Genomic DNA, 20,855 nt, shown 5'->3' with positions numbered 1-20,855 from the left:
TACACAATTAGGTCGTGTTCATTATGGGACAAGCTTAACAGTACGCAATGGAAAATGAAAATGAGCAATTCTTATTTGAACTGGTCCAGGTAGTTCCTCCCTGTTTTACTCAGTTTTCTTCTGTTTGGTGCCTAATGAACACAACTGTGGTTAATCATTCTCCTGGGCGTGATACAGTATTGTATAATTGGCTCAAACAAAAAGTAGCTACCTCTAGTCTACCACTCCCAAACAGTATGAGTTTTGTGAGTGTATGAATGCAGACCATGCAAGTTGAGGTGTGGTACTCTGTTCTCGTCATACTCCTTATGGGGCATGGGGGCGGCGGACAAAAGACAGAACCCCGCTTAGGCCTGAAGGACCACAACCTGTTCCGAGGGTCCGATCGATATGCCTTTGCCATCGTGGTGCCAGCCTCGGGGCTGGAGTGCTTTTGGCACTTTGCACACCAGAGTGGGAACTTCTACCTAACCTACATGGTAAGCACATTTTACAGTTTTTATTTTTTATTTAACTAGGCAAGTCGGTTAAGAACAAATTATTTTTTACAATGACAGCATACCCCGGCCAAACCCGGATGGCGCTGGGCCAATTGTGCGCCACCCTATGGGACTCCCAATTATGGCCGGTTGTGATACAGCCAGGAATCGAACCAGGGTCTGTAGTGACTACGATGCAGTGCCTTAGACCGCTGCGCCAGTCGGGAGCCCAAACGTCCATACTGTCTTAACCCAACATCTAGCGACCTCATCAAGAGGTTGAGGGAACAGCTGGTGTTGGGTTGACAATTACAAGGTCCCAAGTTCAAACCCCCTTTTCGGGACTACTCCCTGCCTTTGCTAAATGATCTGCGCAGTATTGTGCCAATAAAATGTGCTACAATAATATTGTTTGAAGATAACTTTTAGTTGATGAAGAGTATAGGAACAAGCTATCATGTAATAATAGCCCAGTAACTTTATAGAACCTGGCTTGTATTACATGACCTTGGACTTATCAGCTAGCTAAACATTTTACTCCTTATCTTCTTATCTTTGCCTAGCTTCAACGTAGAACTAAGATAACTGAATGGAAGACTAAAAATACATTTTGTGATAAAATGGTAGCTGTGTGTGTGTGTTTAACAGTAGCTTTACCAAGATCAAGTAGTGCATAAATAACACATTTTATCAAGGGACATCAGGTAATTATGGCTGTGCAATGTTCCATGTGTGTGTGCAGGTCCAGTGGGTGACAGGACTAGCCAGTGACAACCATCTTTACGTGACTGTCATTTCCCCAGAAGGGGCCCTCATGGCCTCAACAGACAACACCATTGGCGAAATCAACTTCCGAACTGAAGTGACCGGTAAAGTCACAGACATCTGTGATCTTTCATTTGTATTATGTTCATAAGTTAATTGTCATGTTGATGAGAATTAACCATTTGCGATCTCTAGGTTTTTATCAGATGTGCTTGGGGAACTATAAGAACCACTTTGGTGGCGTCCGAGTCTTTCTCAACTTCGGCGTGTACTATGAGGGTGCTGAGAAGATGCAGCGAGAGACAAAGGAAGGAGAAAAAGTCCTCAACAACACTCTGTCCAACATTGAGGTACATGATGTCCCTGCACTAGAGTGTTCTGGACTTTCACAATTAATCTGAAGGATATTTCTGATGAGTTTGTCTGCACACAAATATTTACACTGCTCGTGTGGTGTCTCCACGGTGCTTGTGTAAACATTTTGTTGTGCTGACAATTCCTGAAAAATATAATGCATCACAACCATTGTGTCCAATGCCTTTTACATCAGTTGTACAACCGGAGTGTACACTGAGCATTTATAGTTGATAATGTCAATTTGAACAGATTAGAAAACATGTCATCAATTATGTCTAACCTTTTTCTAGGAGAGTACCAACAAGATACAAGGTCACATTTTACACATGTGGCGGCACTACAACTACGCTCGCATGAGGAGAGGTGCGGACCATTACCTTCTCCTCTTCAACTACAACTACGTCACCTGGTGGTCTGCGGTACAGAGTGTGGTCATCATCATGGTGGGCTACCTGCAGCTCTTCTTCCTCAAGAGGCTTTTCCACACAGACACCCATAGACCCCGCTGTTGATGAATGATGGCTCGTAAAATGTCACTCACTACTTGTGTTGCTTTGTGGATCGTGTTTGTTCAACGTTAAAGGGATAGTTCATCCAAATTACAAACTTAAATCGTTTTTCCGCTTACCCGGTAAGCAGGCTTTGGACAAGGAGAGATGGCAAGCTATGCGTTGGTTTTGTTTATCTGGCTTTTCTGTCCCAAAAATCCCATGCAAGTCATCATCACCCAAGTTGGCATGTTTTACATTTCCATTTCCTGCACAAATCCCCCCCAAAATCCAATGAGCTATGATTTCAAACACTATGGGGTGATGAATAGCCATAATATACCTGTGCAAAGGCCATGTTCACAACCTCTTTTCAAGATGGCAGAAGGAGCAATTTAGTATCCAAGGCGCATATAAAAAATGCACACTACTCAAGGTCAGTTGTCTTTCCAATTGTGTAGTTTTAACATAGGTCTTGGAGACAGTCTTGTCAAGACAGGGACCTCTAAACTGATTAGAGGTGTTTTAGGAACTCCAGCATGTACTATTCCACATTCTCAATTTAATATGTAGCAAAGTCAAGTTACACTTAAAGTATCATACTTTAATCTCCAAGTGTAACTTGACTTTTCCTGGGCTACATATTCAGAACAGCAATGTGTGTTTGACTAGACTTATGAAACTTCTATAGAATTGTCATAATTTCTAGCAGGACAACAATTGTTTTTCCCCCCACACAAACAACAAAGATAACATGTAAATGTGCCTAATTGGTTTATTGATACATTTAAGTTCATAACTGTGCATGCTCCTCAAACAATACCATGGTATTGTTTCACTGTAATAGCTACTGTAAATTGGACAGTGCAGTTAGCTTATTCTTGTTAATCTTTCTGCCCATATCAGATATCTCTATGTCCTGGGAAATGTTCTTGTTGCTTACAACCTCATGCTAATCACATTAGCGCATGTTAGCTCAACCGTCCTGCGGGGGGACACACACCAATCCCGTAGAGGTTAAAACCATTTTAAACAAACGTTTTACTTTGACCTTTTTAAATAAAAGTTGATGTCGATTTCACACTAAAGGCCTCGAGGGGGACCCCACTTCGAGCCAATGATGAGTCTTTTCGATGTCAAGATTTTAAGTCAAATAAATGTCATATTTGCTAGTGGAAAAAATGTGGTTGTGTTTATTTAGGTCTTAGGTAACAGAATACAGATTTTTTTTAAAGAACATAATAGCATTTTTATTAGTTTGTTACTGTAGGCAATGGTTAAGCTACCCTGATAGGTATACTGTGATTGAAGCTAGATCTACTTAGGATTTTCTAAAGCTATCCAGCTCAGGCTTCATCCTTACTATGATGGAGGATATTGCTTGTCCACTTGCCGCTAACTCTAGTAGGCTTGAAACGGCGTGTGGGTGTCGCACGTGGCTAGTTGAACGACGGACTGTTCATATTGAGACAATGCTGAAACATCAATAAATGGGGGTGCCACATTTTCATTTGTGCCGAAATCAAAATTTAAGAAAAGTTATCTTAAATTCAGCAGCCTGTGGTGTGAAATATGCTTGTTGAATTGACGTCTTTCGTTTATTACTTATCGTTAATGGCTTCTTTGGTGTGATATCTCGTACTGCTAGTGAAGTTGCTAGCTAGCAAGTTAGCATAAACTGGGCACCACTGGGCTAGTCATTGTCTAAACACCCTCATTACCATAAAGGGGTACCTAGCCCCCGGAAGGGGGGGGGGTACCTAGCTCCCGGAAGGGGGGGGGGGTACCTAGCTCCCGGAAGGGGGGGGGGGGGGCGAGTTGCCCCCAACACACTCATCCAACATATTACTTTACTCAAAAATTAACTACATTTTTCTCTAAACAAGTGGATTATTTTTCTTAAGGCTTTCCTACGTGTATATTTAAATAACAATTATTGATCTAACTTCATTGGAATATATCTACAACATTTTTCAGTAGTCAATGAGCACTCAGCATGTGAGACCAAAACAATGACAGCAAGGAGGAAAGCAACAACACATACCGGCTTTAGGCTATAACTTTATTTAAAAAAGCTTTATTTTGCCTCAAATTCCCGCCGTAGAAGAGACAGTCCATATTCTCCATGTCTGTGGGTCCATATTCTACTCCCCAGTCTCTTTTTTTCTGTTTCTGCACATAGTAATGCACACTAATGAAGCAGCTTGCTGTTTGTGTCCGAATTTTCTTCCTCCGACAACTGAAAAACGCAGGGCAGGATCAACTAGGGAATAATCGCGTAATGTGAGCGCCCACATCCAGGGGTTGAGAATGGACTGAATTAAAGATTTGTGACAAGGAAATCAGGAAACGTGAGCACGTCCAAGTTGTTACGATTGTGTAATGTATGCAGTGATGCCAATTTAGCAATTTTGTTGCTAGATTTAGCAACTTTTCAGACTACCCTGGCAACTCTTTTTTCAAACAGCACCTAGCAACAAATTTAGCAACTTTTAAAAATTTATTTGGAACTTTTAGCAACTTTTGAAAAGTGGCTCAAATGCACGCATTTTCCCTCTAAATTACACAAAAAAAAATTCTCTGTCACACACTCAGTCCACACACTCAGTCACAACACACGTGCCTGGCTGCAAAAGTGCATTGTGCGTGACGTCAGCAGCAGGCGCTCAGCCCGTGCCCAGACAGCAATTTCAGCAAATTGCAAATCATTGTTGGCTGACTTCAGCAGCAGTAGTATGGGTTCGACGAGCCAAACCCAATGAATATAGGTGGTCATGAATGTTTGATCTTGAACAAACTTACGTCAATCAACATGTCTCAATCAAAATTGTACAGCCAGAAGTACAGAAAAGAGTGGGAGTCTGTACCTGAACAAATGTCAAATCATATTTTTTTGCCGAGCTGACCAGTCAATTTGAGTAACGTTTTTGTGTGTTCTACGTAATGACGCAGTTTTACGTTATCACGCAATGACATCACAACGTCATTTAGCAACAAATCAACCTGCCTCTAGCAATTTACCCTGAAAATTTGTTGGCAACACTGAATGTATGACCAGCACAAGTAGCTCAGTTTGGTACCTGCAGGACTTTAGGAATATGGTTGTCTACCCCTGCTGTGGGCTATATGTAAAAAAACAAAAAACGCAACAATTCAAAAGTTGAATTCTTTAAAGAAATCCATCAAAATGGCATTTTACAAAGAAACATTATGTAAACATTTCAAAAGAACAGAATAGCCTATTTTTTTTATGTTACTAAGCTTTGCTAGCCTGAACAATGCTGCTGCGAGTGATCACATGTTGGACGCATGGAACAGCGGTTATTCTTGGAAAAGTGATATTTTGAAAAAGAGCTCACCTCTTCAATTTGAGTTATTTAAAAGGTGTTTTAGAAACTACAGAATCTGCCCTTTCTGATACTATATAGAAATCAAAATGTCTTACCTGCATGTGACTGTGGGAGGATTTGTAAAAGTGACTTTTTGGCGCTCTGTTCCCTTGCCTCTGTCAATTTGAAGCTGTGCCCGTCTCTTCATGTACAATTTGACAATTGATCATTGTCACCCATCAGACTATTGTCAATTTAATGTTGTCTTTAGGCTAACTATTATGTGTAAAATGAATGAGGGGCATGGGGGGGGGTCCTCTTAAAACAGCTTATAACTAATTCTGTTTGTGATATTAATTCACATAATGCTCTCTTCTTCTTAGTTGAGAACCTCCAAGAAACTTTCAGTGGTGGAAAAAGTACCCGATTGTCATACTTGAGTAAAAGTGAAAGATACCTTAATAGAAAATTACTCAAGTAAAAGTCACCCAGTAAAATACTTGAGTAAAAGTCTAAAATATAGTAAAATATCAAAAGTAAAAGTATAAATAATTTCAAACTCCATATTTTAAGCAAACCAGACGGCAAGTTGTGTGTGTATGTATATATTTTATTTTACGGATTGCCAGGGGCACACTCCAATACTCAGACATAATTTACAAACAAAGCATTTGTATTTAGTGAGTCCGCCAGATCAGATGCAATAGGGATGACCAGGGATTTTCTCTTTAAGTTCGTGAATTGGACAATTTTCTTGTCCTGCTAAGCATTCAAAATGTAACGAGTACTTTTGGGTGTCAGGGAAAATGTATGGAGTAAAATGTACATAATTTTCTTCAGGAATGTAGTGAAGTAAAATTTGTCAAACATATAAATAGTAAAGTACAGATACCCCAAGAAACTACTTAAGTAGTACTTAAATACAAATACTACCATTTCCCAAAATTTTACAAAAATTATATATGGACATGGAAACAAAGCAGCATGCAGCACATGTCCATTCATTTAAAGCATGTTGTATAGCCTATTCAGTGTCATGAGTCAGGTAAATCATATCAACTCTCAAGCTACTCCTGGATGGATATGGGGCTGAGGACAGCGTCGCCTTCACACTGCACATTTGGGAGAAAGAAAAGTAAACTAATGGGAATAGAATGATCATATAAAGCACATTTTTACATTACCAATGCTTTTGAATGTGCAAAACAAATTCCCTCAAGGGGCAAGTTCTTATGTCAAATTCAATTATGAATAGCACACATCACACAATTGAGGAGCACAGGGTCAAGCTGCAGTGCCAACTTGCAGTGCAAGTTGTGGATTAAGTGCCTTGCTCATGAGGTGGCGCACAATTGGCCCAGTGTTGTTAGGGGAGGGTTTGGCCGGCTGGGATGTCCTTGTCCCATCGTGCTCTAGTGACTCATGGCGGGCCGGGCGCCTACAAACTGACTTCGGTCGCCAGTTGTACAGTGTTTCCTCCAACACATTGGTGTGGCTGGCCTCCAGATTAAGCAAGCAGTGTGTCAAGAAGCAGTGCGGTTTGGCAGGGTCGTGTTTCGGAGGACGCATGGCTCTCGACCGTCGCATCTCCCGAGTTCATACGGGAGTTGCAGTGATGGGACAAGACTATAACTACCAATTGGGTATCATGAAATTGGGGAGAAAAAAGGGGTAAAAGTACAACAACAACAATATATATATATATATATATATATATATATATATATAGCTGACTCAATGGAGATATCTCTGGCCTTTCTCATAGTGCTGGTGGAGTCACAGCAGCCACACACCTTGTCATCTCCAGCCCTGTCTAGTTTACAATGGGCAAGGCAGTGACTCAAAACTTGGTTTATCACAGTTGTGGACAGATTAAACTAAAAACATTGAGGTATCATCCTTCCGGTCCAGTAAGAAATGCCTGCTTCCATTGCAAAAACATTTGAAACAGTTTGCTCTAATAAACACAACCTATATCTCACAGTGTAGAAAAAATTAAAAACACTTACCCGTTGACAAAGGAACAGGCCTTGTGCTCAGGTTATATAGATCTGGTCCATTTTTTCTTGGCATGTTTTTCTGTTGCTTCAAGAGCCAGCATTCTGCTGTTGGAATCTGAAGGCCCCCTGCTGGATTTTAAGCTGTGCTCCTGGGAGTGAGGCAGGAACTGGGAGCTAGAGCCCGTCAACACAGCATCAACCAGACACCTGAAAAACCAGGCACCATTGGAAAACATTACAGTTCACACAAGGAGAACAATGTGCAGTGCACACCTTCCAATTGGTCTCTTAACCCCCTAGAGTTTAACTTGAATAACCTGCTGCATAAATGATGTAATATGCCAGGGAGAAATGGTCAGCCATATCAGCTATGTTTTTAAAAGGCAGTAAATGAGGCTGAATGAACTGTTTCGCTGCCAGACAAGGCTCCGCTGATAGCCAGGTGTAGCAGTGGTAAGGATTCACTCCATGGTTTTTTATTTATTTATTTAACCTTTATTTAACCAGGTAGGCTAGTTGAGAACAAGTTCTCATTTGCAACTGCGACCTGGCCAAGATAAAGCAAAGCAGTGTGACAGACAACAACACAGAGTTACACATGGAGTAAGCAATAAACAAGCCAATTAACCCAGTAAATAAGTCAATGACACAGTAGAAAAAAGAAAGTCTATATACAGTGTGAGCAAAAGGCATGAGGAGGTAGGCAATAAATAGGCCATAGGAGAACTAATTACTATTTAGCAGATTAACACTGGAGTGATAAATGAGCAGATGATGATGTGCAAGTAGAGATACTGGTGTGCAAAAGAGCAGAAAAGTAAATAAAATAAAAACAATATGGGGATGAGGTAGATAGATTGGGTGGGCTATTTACAGATGGACTATGTACAGCTGCAGCGATCGGTTAGCTGCTCAGATAGTTGGTGAGGGAAATAAAAGTCTCCAACTTCAGAGATTTTTGCAATTCGTTCCAGTCACTGGCAGCAGAGAACTGGAAGGAAAGGCGGCCAAATGAGGTGTTGGCTTTGGGGATGATCAGTGAGATATACCTGCTGGAGCGTGTGCTACGGTTGGGTGTTGTTATTGTGACCAGTGAACTGAAATAAGGCGGAGCTTTACCTAGCATAGACTTATAGATGACCTGGAGCCAGTGGGTCTGGCGACGAATATGTAGTGAGGGCCAGCCGACTAGAGCATACAGGTCGCAATGGTGGGTGGTATAAGGTGATTTGGTAACAAAACGGATGGCACTGTGATAGACTGCATCCAGTTTGCTGAGTAGAGTGTTGGAAGCTATTTTGTAGATGACATCGCCGAAGTCGAGGATCGGTAGTCAGTTTTACTAGGGTAAGTTTGGCGGCGTGAGTGAAGGAGGCTTTGTTGAAAGCCGATTCTAGATTTGATTTTGAATTGGAGATGTTTAATATGAGTCTGGAAGGAGAGTTTACAGTCTAGCCAGACACCTAGGTATTTATAGTTGTCCACATATTCTAGGTCGGAACCGTCCAGGGTGGTGCTGGAAAGAAAGCTCTGTTGTTGGGACAGCTTTATGTAGGCCCTAACAGTTTGTGGGCACTGTTTGTCACCATTATAGTGCAATTAATATATTGTTTAGTGTTGTGTAGTGGCTTTGCTGACATGCATCTATAACATTTTGGGGGGGGAGTTTGCCCCACCAAGATTTACATGCTAAATCGCCACTGCGTAGGTCACATAAAATGAGCAGGTCAAAGACATGCGATTATGGGTCTTGCGCTCATAATGGGGGTGCCACCATGCGACTTGTGCAACTTGTATGCAGTCGCTCAGTTACAGCCACAGAGAAGAAGGGGTAATGATTACACTTAGCGCTACGACACATCTGGAAATCGCAAGACCAGAGAGGGGTCTAGACAGGTCGAAATTGGAGCAAATTCGTGTAATATGAGCACACAGGTTGCAGACTTCAGGATTCCCAGATTATGCAGACACTTTGCATAATGTGAGTGCTCCAAAGATGTCAAGATTTTAGTCCTAGTCTAATGTATGCCTAGCTTTAGGGTTCCATATAGAACTCAACCAACACCAATCCAACTTCAAGGAAGTAAGGATGTATGTCTGTAGTATTCGAACAAGGCCCTTTAAAGAGCACTACTCATCACCCAGCACTGACGATGACTGTGCTCCTGTTTTTGCACAGCACAATTACCTATTTTAATTGTATGGGGATTTTAATGAGCTTCATTGTCATAATTAGATCACATCAAACATTAGTCATCATCTGGCCAGCTTAAATGTGAATCTGAATATACCTGATGAGAACATTTTATGAGATTTTCTCTCGCTCTCTCTCGCTCTCTCAGTTCTCACACAATGAGGTAGGCTGCCTCCTACACAACACATTCATTTCGGGCTGACACTAGGCTGACTGCCGACCGTGGACGGAGAACATACAGAAAGGACAATTTCATCCCGAAAAGAATACACGGTGTTCGTTTGATTAAAACGGACATTAGCACACTGTCTAGACTACAGCGTGTCCTAATTTGCCCTGCGTATAGGCTACAGGATGGAGGTCCAGAGTATGAATTAGAGACGAACCGAGTAGCATATCTAAACCGATGATGAGCGGGGTTACTTCGGGCACAGGCTCGGCTTCGTGCCGCTTCGCCCACTACTTCGTGGTGTGTGGATTGGACACGGAGACTGGTCTAGAACCCGAAGAATTAGCAGGTAAATATTCTGTTGTTGATTGATAATTGCCTAATTAATAGAAGAAAAAAATGTATCTTAAACTTAAGAATTAGCTTACGCAATTAAAGGCGAAAACGCCGAGAGATCTTAAATTGATTGATTGATCAATTTATTTATCAAAGTGATTGGGTGACATTCGAGAGGTTTTTATTTGTGTCTGGCAGCAAGTCCAGTGTCATGTGAGAAGTGCGGTTCCATCTCGTGAGACAACGTCGGGGAAACAGATGAGACGGGGAGCGGTGTTTATTGTTGTCACAGTCACAGCTGAGTGCATATGAAGCCCCTAGTTGGGTACTATGGGGTAACTAGCCCCCCCCTAACAACAATGTCTAATTTCTGACACAAAAAGCAATGTTTGGAAGAAAATTGGTATGTGGATGAAGGTCATACTTAGATGAATAAACTATAAAGGAAAACAAATGGCTACAGTTTACACTTTTTTGTTGTTGTTATTTTATGAAATGTTGTTTTTAGGAAAGGGGTGTTTTTTAAAGTATCGGGGTAACCCCGGTAGGAGATTATGCCATAGGGTTTCACAGAAGTGTCTTAAAATCAATTTAATGAGTTTTATTTAGAAATGATTTTGTAAGTAATGACTAGACTTATCTTTTCATTATCTTATTTTAATTATTTTAATAAAATATGTGTTGCAGATGTCACCATTAATATCCACACTATGAGGGGATTTGATGTTAAGTCCCTCTTTTTAACTCACCTGTACATACATTTTCTTTGTTGATCCTTTTCCTTACAATCCATTATGTACAATTGCACAAAACATTATTTGAATAATGCAAGATTTTATATATATTTTTCGTGGTATCCAATTGGTAGTTACAGTCTTGCACCTCCCGTACGGACTTGGGAGAGGTGAAGGTTGAGAGCCCATTCATCCTCCGAAACACAACCCAGCCAGGCCACACTGCTTCTTGACACAATGCCTGCTTAGCCTGGAAGCTAGCCGCACCAATGTGTCAGAGGAAACACCATGCACCTGGCTACTGCGTCAGCGTGCATTGCGCCCAGCCCGCCACAGGAGTCGCTAGTGCGCAATGGTACAAGGACATCCCTGCCGGCCAAACCCTCCCCTAACCCAGACGACGCTGGGCCAATTGTGCGCTGCCCCATGGGTCTCCCAGTCACGGCCGGCTGCGACAGAGCCTGGACTCAAACCAGGATCTCTAGTGGCACAGCTAGCACTGCCTTAGACCACTGCACCACTCGGGAGGCCATAATGCAAGATTTTAAATCCAAGCAGTCTTTAAAATGACATTCAGGAGCGAAAGGTTTTCAATAGTTGTCTTTAATTCATAAAAAAAAGATTAATTGGAATGGAATATAACTAATAAAACTAAAACTCAGTGTAAAATTGATGTGGAAACTCTCTTATGCTCTGCAACAGCATGATTATAATTTGTACATAGGTCACAAATAAAGCTATCCCCAGGAAAATTGGAGTACAACTCATGAGCCCACCTCTTGCACTGCTCACACCTAATCCAGTCCCCACCTGTGACTGAAAACAGGGGGAGAGATGCCGATTGAAAAGCTCGCTTAAAAACGTAGCTAGCTATCTAGCTATATGACATAAAATGCTGTGTAAAATAGCTAAAAGGCTATGAAGTAACATTAACTGTAAAGATATCAGTGACTAGTGGAAACATTTACCAACCGAACGGTGGTGAAAAAACTCACAAAAAAAGTATTTGCGTGACGGAGTAGGGGAAATGAACATTAGACTCCACAAACTACAAAAATAATTAACACAATTTGTATAAATAACATATATTCCCATTACTTCAGTCATTTGAAAACTCAAATACCCAACTCAGGCTCTGGGGCCCGAGAGGGTGGGATCGCACGATACAGTATTCCATGTAGTTCATCTGATGTTAAATATTTTAGACCCAGAAATAGTTCCGCTGCAAAAACAATGACGTCCATCAATTCTTGACTTCTTTTCAACTTGTGTAGTGCCGTTTACCACCATCGCTATAAAAGACACAAAATCACTTTATTTACGTGAAACATGTTCTGCATTTATTAGCGGAGAAAGGCGGATACCAACCATGTATATTATTCCACTCCCGCTCACTCGTGTTGATGCTGCTGCAGAGTAGCCTACACACAGGGATAAACAAGTGAATTAACATCTCAGACATGTTTATTCTGATCTGCACTCTTCTGTAGCTGGAACAGGGTGGATGCACACTCAACCAGATTACAGTCAGCCACGGTGATGCTGTCTTGCCTGAAACCTGAGAGGGAGTGGCCACTTCTAGAGAGTCCCTGGCCTATGGTGTGTAACTGGTATATTGCCGGCTCTTGTATATTGGAATCTCCATACTATGTCCCCGGTGAGGAGGAGGCAAGGAAGTGTGTGTGCATGCGTGCGTGCGTGCGCGTGCACATATGCATGTGTCCATGTGTGTGTTCTATTTAGAAGAAAACAATTTGAACCATCTTCCCACTTCCTCTCTGTCATTGTTAAATCACAGAGAAAACACACACACACACACACACACACACACACACACACACACACACACACACACACACACACACACACACACACACACACACACCCTGTATTCTGTTTTCCTTGTGGAGTTGGGGGAGAATGACAGGGGAGGGAGTATCAAAGGCAGAATATTCTCTGTAGAATGTAGAATACGTCCACAGGGAACATTGCGGGGTGGTAACCGGACACATTTATCCCTCTGTGACTGTCGTCATGCAGCCTAGCTAGCCTAGTGCTTTGTCTCAGGCTATGAAAATGAAAAACCCCATCCTTACCCCCCTTCACATTCACAACAGCCCCCCTACTCACTGAGGATCACGTTATCCAGACCATGCAGGGAAAGGAAAGGACAGAACTCAGTATTACTGTTATTAGTTATAGTGTGTGTGTGTGTGTTTCGATAAATGTGTTTTTTCGAGGTAGGCGTGTGTGTCTTGGTGTAGCGTTTCCAAGTAAGGACAGTAGTGATAGCAGGTTCCCTGCTGGGTGGGACATGGTTCTGCTCCCTGCTGGGTGGGACAGGGTTCTGCTCCCTGCTGGGTGGGACAGGGTTCTGCTCCCTGCTGGGTGAGACAGGGTTCTGCTCCCTGCTGGGTGAGACAGGGTTCTGTTCCCTGCTGGGTGGGACAGGGTTCTGCTCCCTGCTGGGTGAGACAGGGTTCTGCTCCCTGCTGGGTGAGACAGGGTTCTGCTCCCTGCTGGGTGAGACAGGGTTCTGCTCCCTGCTGGGTGGGACAGGGTTCTGCTCCCTGCTGGGTGGGACAGGGTTCTGCTCCCTGCTGGGTGGGACAGGGTTCTGTTCCCTGCTGGGTGAGACATGGTTCTGCTCCCTGCTGGGTGGGACATGGTTCTGCTCCCTGCTGGGTGGGACAGGGTTCTGCTCCCTGCTGGGTGGGACATGGTTCGGTTCCCTGCTGGATGGGACAGGGTTCTGCTCCCTGCTGGGTGAGACAGGGTTCTGCTCCCTGCTGGGTGGAACATAGTTCTGCTCCCTGCTGGGTGAGACAGGGTTCTGCTCCCTGCTGGGTGGGACAGGGTTCTGCTCCCTGCTGGGTGGGACAGTGTTCTGCTCCCTGCTGGGTGGGACAGGGTTCTGCTCCCTGCTGGGTGAGACAGGGTTCTGCTCCCTGCTGGGTGAGACAGGGTTCTGCTCCCTGCTGGGTGAGACAGGGTTCTGTTCCCTGCTGGGTGGGACAGGGTTCTGCTCCCTGCTGGGTGAGACAGGGTTCTGCTCCCTGCTGGGTGAGACAGGGTTCTGCTCCCTGCTGGGTGAGACAGGGTTCTGCTCCCTGCTGGGTGAGACAGGGTTCTGCTCCCTGCTGGGTGAGACAGGGTTCTGCAATCTGGCCTTCACCAATCTGCTTATGTAACAGCAGGCCATCCTCGTGTGTGTGTGTGTGTGTGTGTCTGTGGATGGTGTTTTCTGAGAGGTGTGTTTGTGTCGGTGAACAAATGTGTGTTCCTTTGAGGGGTGTGTGTGTCTGTCGATGGTGAATGTGTTTTTTGAGAGATGTCATGTGTGTAATTGGAGAGAGGCTGCAGAGAGACAATCTGCTCTTGTTGGCCTCTCAATAGATGCCACTTGTGTTTCTGCAGCCCTAATCAAATGTTACATGACGTTCCTAGCTGGAATGCCGGATCGCCGTGGTTTCACCTCCCGGCTGCTCCCGGCCGGCTGACTGTCACACGGAAGGACATTAGTGTCGGAGAGGGAACCCCACAGTGGGCTGTTCAGGGACGCCGGACTGTCGTCCGGTTTGGAACATGTGATATTGCTGGATTGGAAAAGGCTTTTTGCAGAATAGACATTGAACAGGTGTTAAGGGAAGTTTTGATTTTTAGAGCATATTACAACCTTGCTTAAAGTGATCATGAACGCAGCCTGTGATTAGTTTGTGTGACGGAAGACAAGGATGGACTTAGCTCCTGTTGGCTGTATTGTAAAAAGACCTACTGAAGTCCTATTAGGCTATATTCAGTCACATTGAAAAGCTGGTGGTTATGCTTGTACAGTCGGTTTCGACCTCACATGAACTCTTGGTTGCTTCTGTAACCAATTAATGATCAAACCCGAGTCGCCCATTCTCGTGAATGCGTTATCCCTCTGAGCTAAATCCATCATGCAAGTTCTCCAGTGTGGGGGCAGTGTTGCATATCATTTCACCAAGCATAGTTCAGCAAACCACTACATTTATTCAGGAGACGAAGACCATAGGAGATTCTTATAATTGAGACAGAGTGTCTGCTCCTTGAATGAAAGCCAGTTGTCATTCTGTCTTTTTATCGCTCTACCCACCTCCGTCTCTCTCCTTCTCCTCTACTCGTCCGAGCGTGTGATGAATTGAATGTGGTGGGGCAATTGAGTTGGGCGAAGATGAAATTACGTCGCTCTTTATATAGTCAGTCATCCCTGTTTCAATCTGTCCGTGTTGAAGGATGGGACTCTGCGTACGACTGTTAATCACCCATTTTAAATATGGATCAATCGTGAAATGTCAGCTGCTTTATCATAGGCCTCTTTGTCTTTTAGGTTTCGGATCACTCCTCTGTTCGTCTGCGTATCTACTGTATGAGAAAATTGGGGGATTTTTACAGAATGCCTACTGGCATCCAATGAAATTGTATGCGTTTGTACTCTTCTTTAACATCACCAACGCTATAGACCAATGAAAACCAGATGTCATCCTGTGATCCAATCAGCAATGTTCATTAGGGCACCCCATAGCAACATGTTTTGAAATGTTTCGCAACAGTAAACCAAGTCAAGAGTTTCTTATTGGACAAGGTCTGGTAGTGCCTCCCCATTTTGATTGTTTTCTTTCCGTAAGTGGGCCTACTGAACCAGACTCAGGTTTGACAATGAAAGGGTTATATGTTGCATAAAATGGCGTCGTCCTCTTCCTGTCCTGAGAACTGATGTGACTGACTGAACTCCCCGAAATCTAGCCATGCTTGAAGAGGGATCCTGTGATGTTGAGATTTGCAGCAGTGTCTCAGAGACAGAGAGACGTTTCAGTCCCTGGAGTGGAACCGTGAGACTAAAGGCCTGTTCCAACGCGAAGGAACTGCCGTCTTAATTCTTTCTACTGTTCCTCCTTCCTTCCTCTGAGTAATCACTGATCCGTCATGGCAGAATTGGTGTTAGCCTACATGTACATAGTAGAATTTTGCTTTCACCTATCCGATGGTGTTACTTCTAGGTAGGATAAATGCATGTTTGTAGTGTTTTAACATGGCCAGCAGATCTGTTGTGGTTGTCTCTGGAGTGAGCTGAGCTGATTACACAGTGCTGTGTGGGAGATGTCTAGCTCGGGCAATGATGATTCTGATAGTCGCACAGCCTAACCGAGGCCCCATTTTTTAATCTTTCATCCGCAGCACCAAAACAAGCCAACCTCCCCTCCCCCTCCCTGCTTCACCATCTCTCCTGTTAGCTCCCTCTCTTTTTTCCCATATCCCTCTTCTCTTTCTGTCTCTTGAACCCTTTCACCTCCTACCATTATCTCTCTCTCTACCTTTTGTCTTTAATGTGGTCAGCAACTTCCTAATATTTGACTTCCATCTCTGACACTAAACAGCTCAAAAACAACAGTGTACCATTCATTCACCAGTGGACTGTTCATTTCAAGTGCTTATTGTTTAAAATGCGTCCCGGTGAGACCTTCCAAGAACAGGTTCAGTGAATGGACATGAGCAGTGAAACCCATTCCCAGGCACGGAGTGAATAGAGATTTGACCACAGGTGGCTGGCAGCACCTTAATTGGGTAGGACGGGCTCTGGAGCCATCTTCCCCTCACCAGCCTCCTGTGAATTTCGCACAGATGTTTGATGTTGCCTCATGGCTGTGTGTGTGTGTGTGTGTGTGTGTGTGTGTGTGTGTGTGTGTGTGTGTGTGTGTGTGTGTGTGTGTGTGTGTGTGTGTGTGTGTGTGTGTGTGTGTGTGTGTGTGTGTGTGTGTGTGTGTGTGTGTGTGTGTGTGTGAATGTGAACCTACCTAACTGGGTCAGCTAATGAAATGTAGCGACTGACTTCCTCTCCAAGGCCCCGGCAAACTTAATGCCGGCGGAAATGGCGACCTTGGCAGCCAGACGTCCCTCTCTTCTCGACGGCTAGGCTCAAGGCTCTTCTGGTTTCTCCCTCCCTTTCCTTTTTTTTGTTGCCCTGAGGAAGATCAAGGCTTGGTAGATAACGCGTCACAGTGTGGTCTTAGTGTTTGTCACATCTCTTGAGCTACACTGTTGGTTAAGGGCTTGTAAAGTAGGCATTTCACAGTAAGGTCTACACTTGTTGTATTCGGCGCGTGTGACAAATAAAATTTGATTTTGATTTTATCTCTGCATGTCATGTACCTTGATTATAATACAAATAGAGGACCAGTATGGTAGAATGCTCAGCAAGATAGTGTCACTGTTGAGTTCTTTTGATACCAGCTCTGATTCACTTCCTTATCACGCCGATATCCAACATTAGCTGCCCTGTTCTCATAACATCGCATTCGTACAATGGCTCCCACCCACCAGGGTCGTTTTCAATAGTGCACACCATAGCAAAACGTAAATGAGGGTTTCCCCCGCAGGAGGCTGAAAAGATTTGGCATGTGACTGGCTGCATCACCGCTTGGTTTGGCAATTGCACCGCCCTTGACCGCACAGCTCTGCAAAGGATAGTGCGGACAGCCCAGTACATAACTGGGGCCGAGCTACTAAGCTATATGGAGTTGTTTTAAGATCATACCAAGGATCATTTTGCTATTTGATTTGGAATGTTAAGACCCCTTGAAGTGTATATATATATAAAAAAAATATTTGGCCTTACTGCTATTAGCCCAATAACATATTCATTACATGGAACAACAGATAGTCCCCCCTTGTTACGTTTCCAATGGTGAATGAAGGAGTCAGGCGCAGAGAGCAGGGTAGCTTCGAGCAAGTGGATATACTTTAATATTCCAAAATAGAATATAAACGAGACGGCTACGCCACATAACAAAAGGGCGCGTCAACATCCAGTCCACAAATAAACAAGGACAAAATCCACACGAATACAAACACCACAAACAGAATAACAAGCCCGCACAAAAGCCAGCGGGCCTACTGCCCTTAAATAGCCTACCCACAAAACTAAACTCAAAACAGGTGCACCCAATCAGCCCAAACTAACAGAAACAAAAGGAAAAGAATCGATGGCCGCTAGTAGGCCGGTGACGACGACCGCCGAGCACCGCCCGCAGAGGAAGAGGCACCATCTTCGGCGGGATTCGTGACACCCCTCAAAAACATCTAAAGGAAGTTTGTTCTGAAGTGTCTGTCCTATATCTGAGAGAAATAAGAACGATCAGGATGTTTTAGTGAATAGGACCCAGCCTGCTTTCACTACCCACCCACCAGCCTGCTTTCATACTACCCACCCACCAGCCTCCTCTCACTACCCACCCACCAGCCTGCTCTCACTACCCACCCACCAGCCTGCTCTCACTACCCACCCACCAGCCTGCTCTCACTACCCACCCACCAGCCTGCTTTCACACTACCCACCCACCAGCCTGCTTTCATACTACCCACCCACCAGCCTGCTCTCACTACCCACCCACCAGCCTGCATTCATACTACCCACCCACCAGCCTGCTTTCATACTACCCACCCACCAGCCTGCTTTCATACTACCCACCCACCAGCCTGCTCTCACTACCCACCCACCAGCCTGCTTTCATACTACCCACCCACCAGCCTGCTTTCATACTACCCACCCATCAGCCTGCATTCATACTACCCACCCACCAGCCTGCTTTCATACTACCCACCCACCAGCCTGCTTTCATACTACCCACCCACCAGCCTGCATTCATACTACCCACCCACCAGCCTGCTTTCATACTACCCACCCACCAGCCTGCATTCATACTACCCACCCACCAGCCTGCTCTCACTACCCACCCACCAGCCTGCTCTCATACTACCCACCCACCAGCCTGCATTCATACTACCCACCCACCAGCCTGCTTTCATACTACCCACCCACCAGCCTGCTCTCATACTACCCACCCACCAGCCTGCATTCATACTACCCACCCACCAGCCTGCATTCATACTACCCACCCACCAGCCTGCATTCATACTACCCACCCACCAGCCTGCATTCATACTACCCACCCACCAGCCTGCATTCATACTACCCACCCACCAGCCTGCATTCATACTACCCACCCACCAGCCTGCATTCATACTACCCACCCACCAGCCTGCTCTCATACTACCCACCCACCAGCCTGCATTCATACTACCCACCCACCAGCCTGCTCTCATACTACCCACCCACCAGCTTGCATTCATACTACCCACCCACCAGCCTGCTCTCATACTACCCACCCACCAGCCTGCTCACATACTACCCACCCACCAGCCTGCATTCATACTACCCACCCACCAGCCTGCATTCATACTACCCACCCACCAGCCTGCTCTCATACTACCCACCCACCAGCCTGCTTTCATACTACCCACCCACCAGCCTGCTCTCATACTACCCACCCACCAGCCTGCATTCATACTACCCACCCACCAGCCTGCATTCATACTACCCACCCACCAGCCTGCATTCATACTACCCACCCACCAGCCTGCTCTCATACTACCCACCCACCAGCCTGCTCTCACTACCCACCCAGCAGCCTGCATTCATACTACCCACCCAGCAGCCTGCATTCATACTACCCACCCACCAGCCTGCATTCATACTACCCACCCACCAGCCTGCTTTCATACTACCCACGAGCCTGCAGTCATACTACACACCCACCAGCCTGTTTCAAAGCAAAGCAACCCTCTTAGTTCGGGTGATCCATTTCTTGCCTTCGGCATCCTTTCTGTTCTCGGCTTTCCATGCGTCATTGGAGAAGTAGGTGGAATACTATAATCTGGGTGGATAGTGGATATGCGTCAAAGCAAGCGTTAGATTGTAAGATGCGTTGTTTTTAAGCACGAGTGTTGCTCTTCCTGCTTTATCACCATGTTATTGTCCATGGGTGTTTTGACAGTGCAGGGATGTGTGTGTGTGTGTGCATGTGTGCATCCAAATCCCAGGCAGGGTAGTAATGGGAAGAGTGATGCACTCTAGGGAATGATGGTGTTCCTTCAAAGATGAGGTAGTTTGAGTGTACATTCCAGGGTTGTGCTCAATTCTGAATTGAATTGAGAACGCCTCATCAATTCCAATTGAATTTGAATTGAAGTAGTAAACAGGATGCAGAATTGCAATTTGAATTTGAATGAAAGGGAATTGAATTCAGTCAAATTCAATAAAATGTAAATGACTCTTCTATATTAGGTCTAGTCTATACAATATACATCTTGTACATATAAAAATGCATGTAAAATATTGTTGAAACAATTGATTTTCAGGACAAACTCTTAATGAATGAAAACAACTTCCATGCAAATATTCCAAGTTGTTATATTTCATTATTTCATTATTTCATTAATCAAAATAAAACATTTCCCAGAATGCATAAGTTTAACCCTCAAGTTGACCCTAAAGCCTTCAAAAAGAGAACCACAAATATTATGGTCGGTGGACATATAATTGGCTATTCTAAGCACAAAGGTTAAAAGAGTATATTTTTTATTTTACCAGGTAAGTTGACTGAGAACACGTTCTCATTTGCAGCAACGACCTGGGGAATAGTTACAGGGGAGAGGAGGGGGATGAATGAGCCAATTGTAAACTGGGGATTATTAGGTGACCGTGATGGTTGAGGGCCAGATTGGGAATTTAGCCAGGACACCGGGGTTAACACCCCTACTCTTACGATAAGTGCCATGGGATCTTTAATGACCTCAGAGAGTCAGGACACCCGTTTAACGTCCCATCCGAAAGACGGCACCCTACACAGAGCAGTGTCCCCAATCACTGCCCTGGGGCATTGGGATCTTTGTTTAGACCAGAGGAAAGAGTGCCTCCTACTGGCCCTCCAACACCACTTCCAGCAGCAACTGGTCTCCCATCCAGGGACTGACCAGGACCAACCCTGCTTAGCTTCAGAAGCAAGCCAGCAGTGGTATGCAGGGTGGTATGCTGCTGGCCATATGAACATTGTTCGCAGAGAAAAGTGATATATTCTTTGGTATCTGGACGTGCGACCTGTCAGACTCGATGAAACTCATGTTCTATGACTGAGTGGAATGTC

At 44.5% G+C, this 20,855-nt stretch overlaps 2 protein-coding genes across 3 annotated transcripts in view; both read left to right on the top strand.

Annotated features, from left to right (window-relative positions):
• Nucleotides 1-206: 206 nt before the first annotated feature.
• Nucleotides 207-3,642, top strand: LOC139530282 (transmembrane emp24 domain-containing protein 6-like). The gene is made up of 4 exons (XM_071326533.1): nt 207-479; nt 1,222-1,348; nt 1,440-1,594; nt 1,892-3,642. Exons 1-4 carry the CDS (start codon nt 258-260, stop codon nt 2,111-2,113), a joined length of 726 nt encoding a protein of 241 aa, XP_071182634.1. The 5' UTR covers nt 207-257; the 3' UTR covers nt 2,114-3,642.
• A 5,932-nt stretch (nt 3,643-9,574) lies between these two features.
• Nucleotides 9,575-20,855, top strand: part of LOC139530280 (DENN domain-containing protein 5B-like) — a 49,104-nt gene continuing 37,823 nt past the window's right edge. The window contains exon 1 of one of the 2 annotated variants that reach the window (XM_071326532.1): nt 9,575-10,130. In XM_071326532.1, the coding sequence (XP_071182633.1) occupies nt 10,019-10,130 (112 nt within the window). In that variant the 5' untranslated portion in view covers nt 9,575-10,018. The remainder of the gene's footprint in view (nt 10,131-20,855) is intronic. The other variant, XM_071326531.1, reaches the window with a different exon arrangement.

This window comes from Salvelinus alpinus, chromosome 9 (assembly GCF_045679555.1).
Source record: "Salvelinus alpinus chromosome 9, SLU_Salpinus.1, whole genome shotgun sequence".
NCBI classification, from domain to species: Eukaryota; Metazoa; Chordata; class Actinopteri; order Salmoniformes; family Salmonidae; genus Salvelinus; species Salvelinus alpinus.
This window is presented reverse-complemented; position numbering and strand designations above follow the sequence as displayed.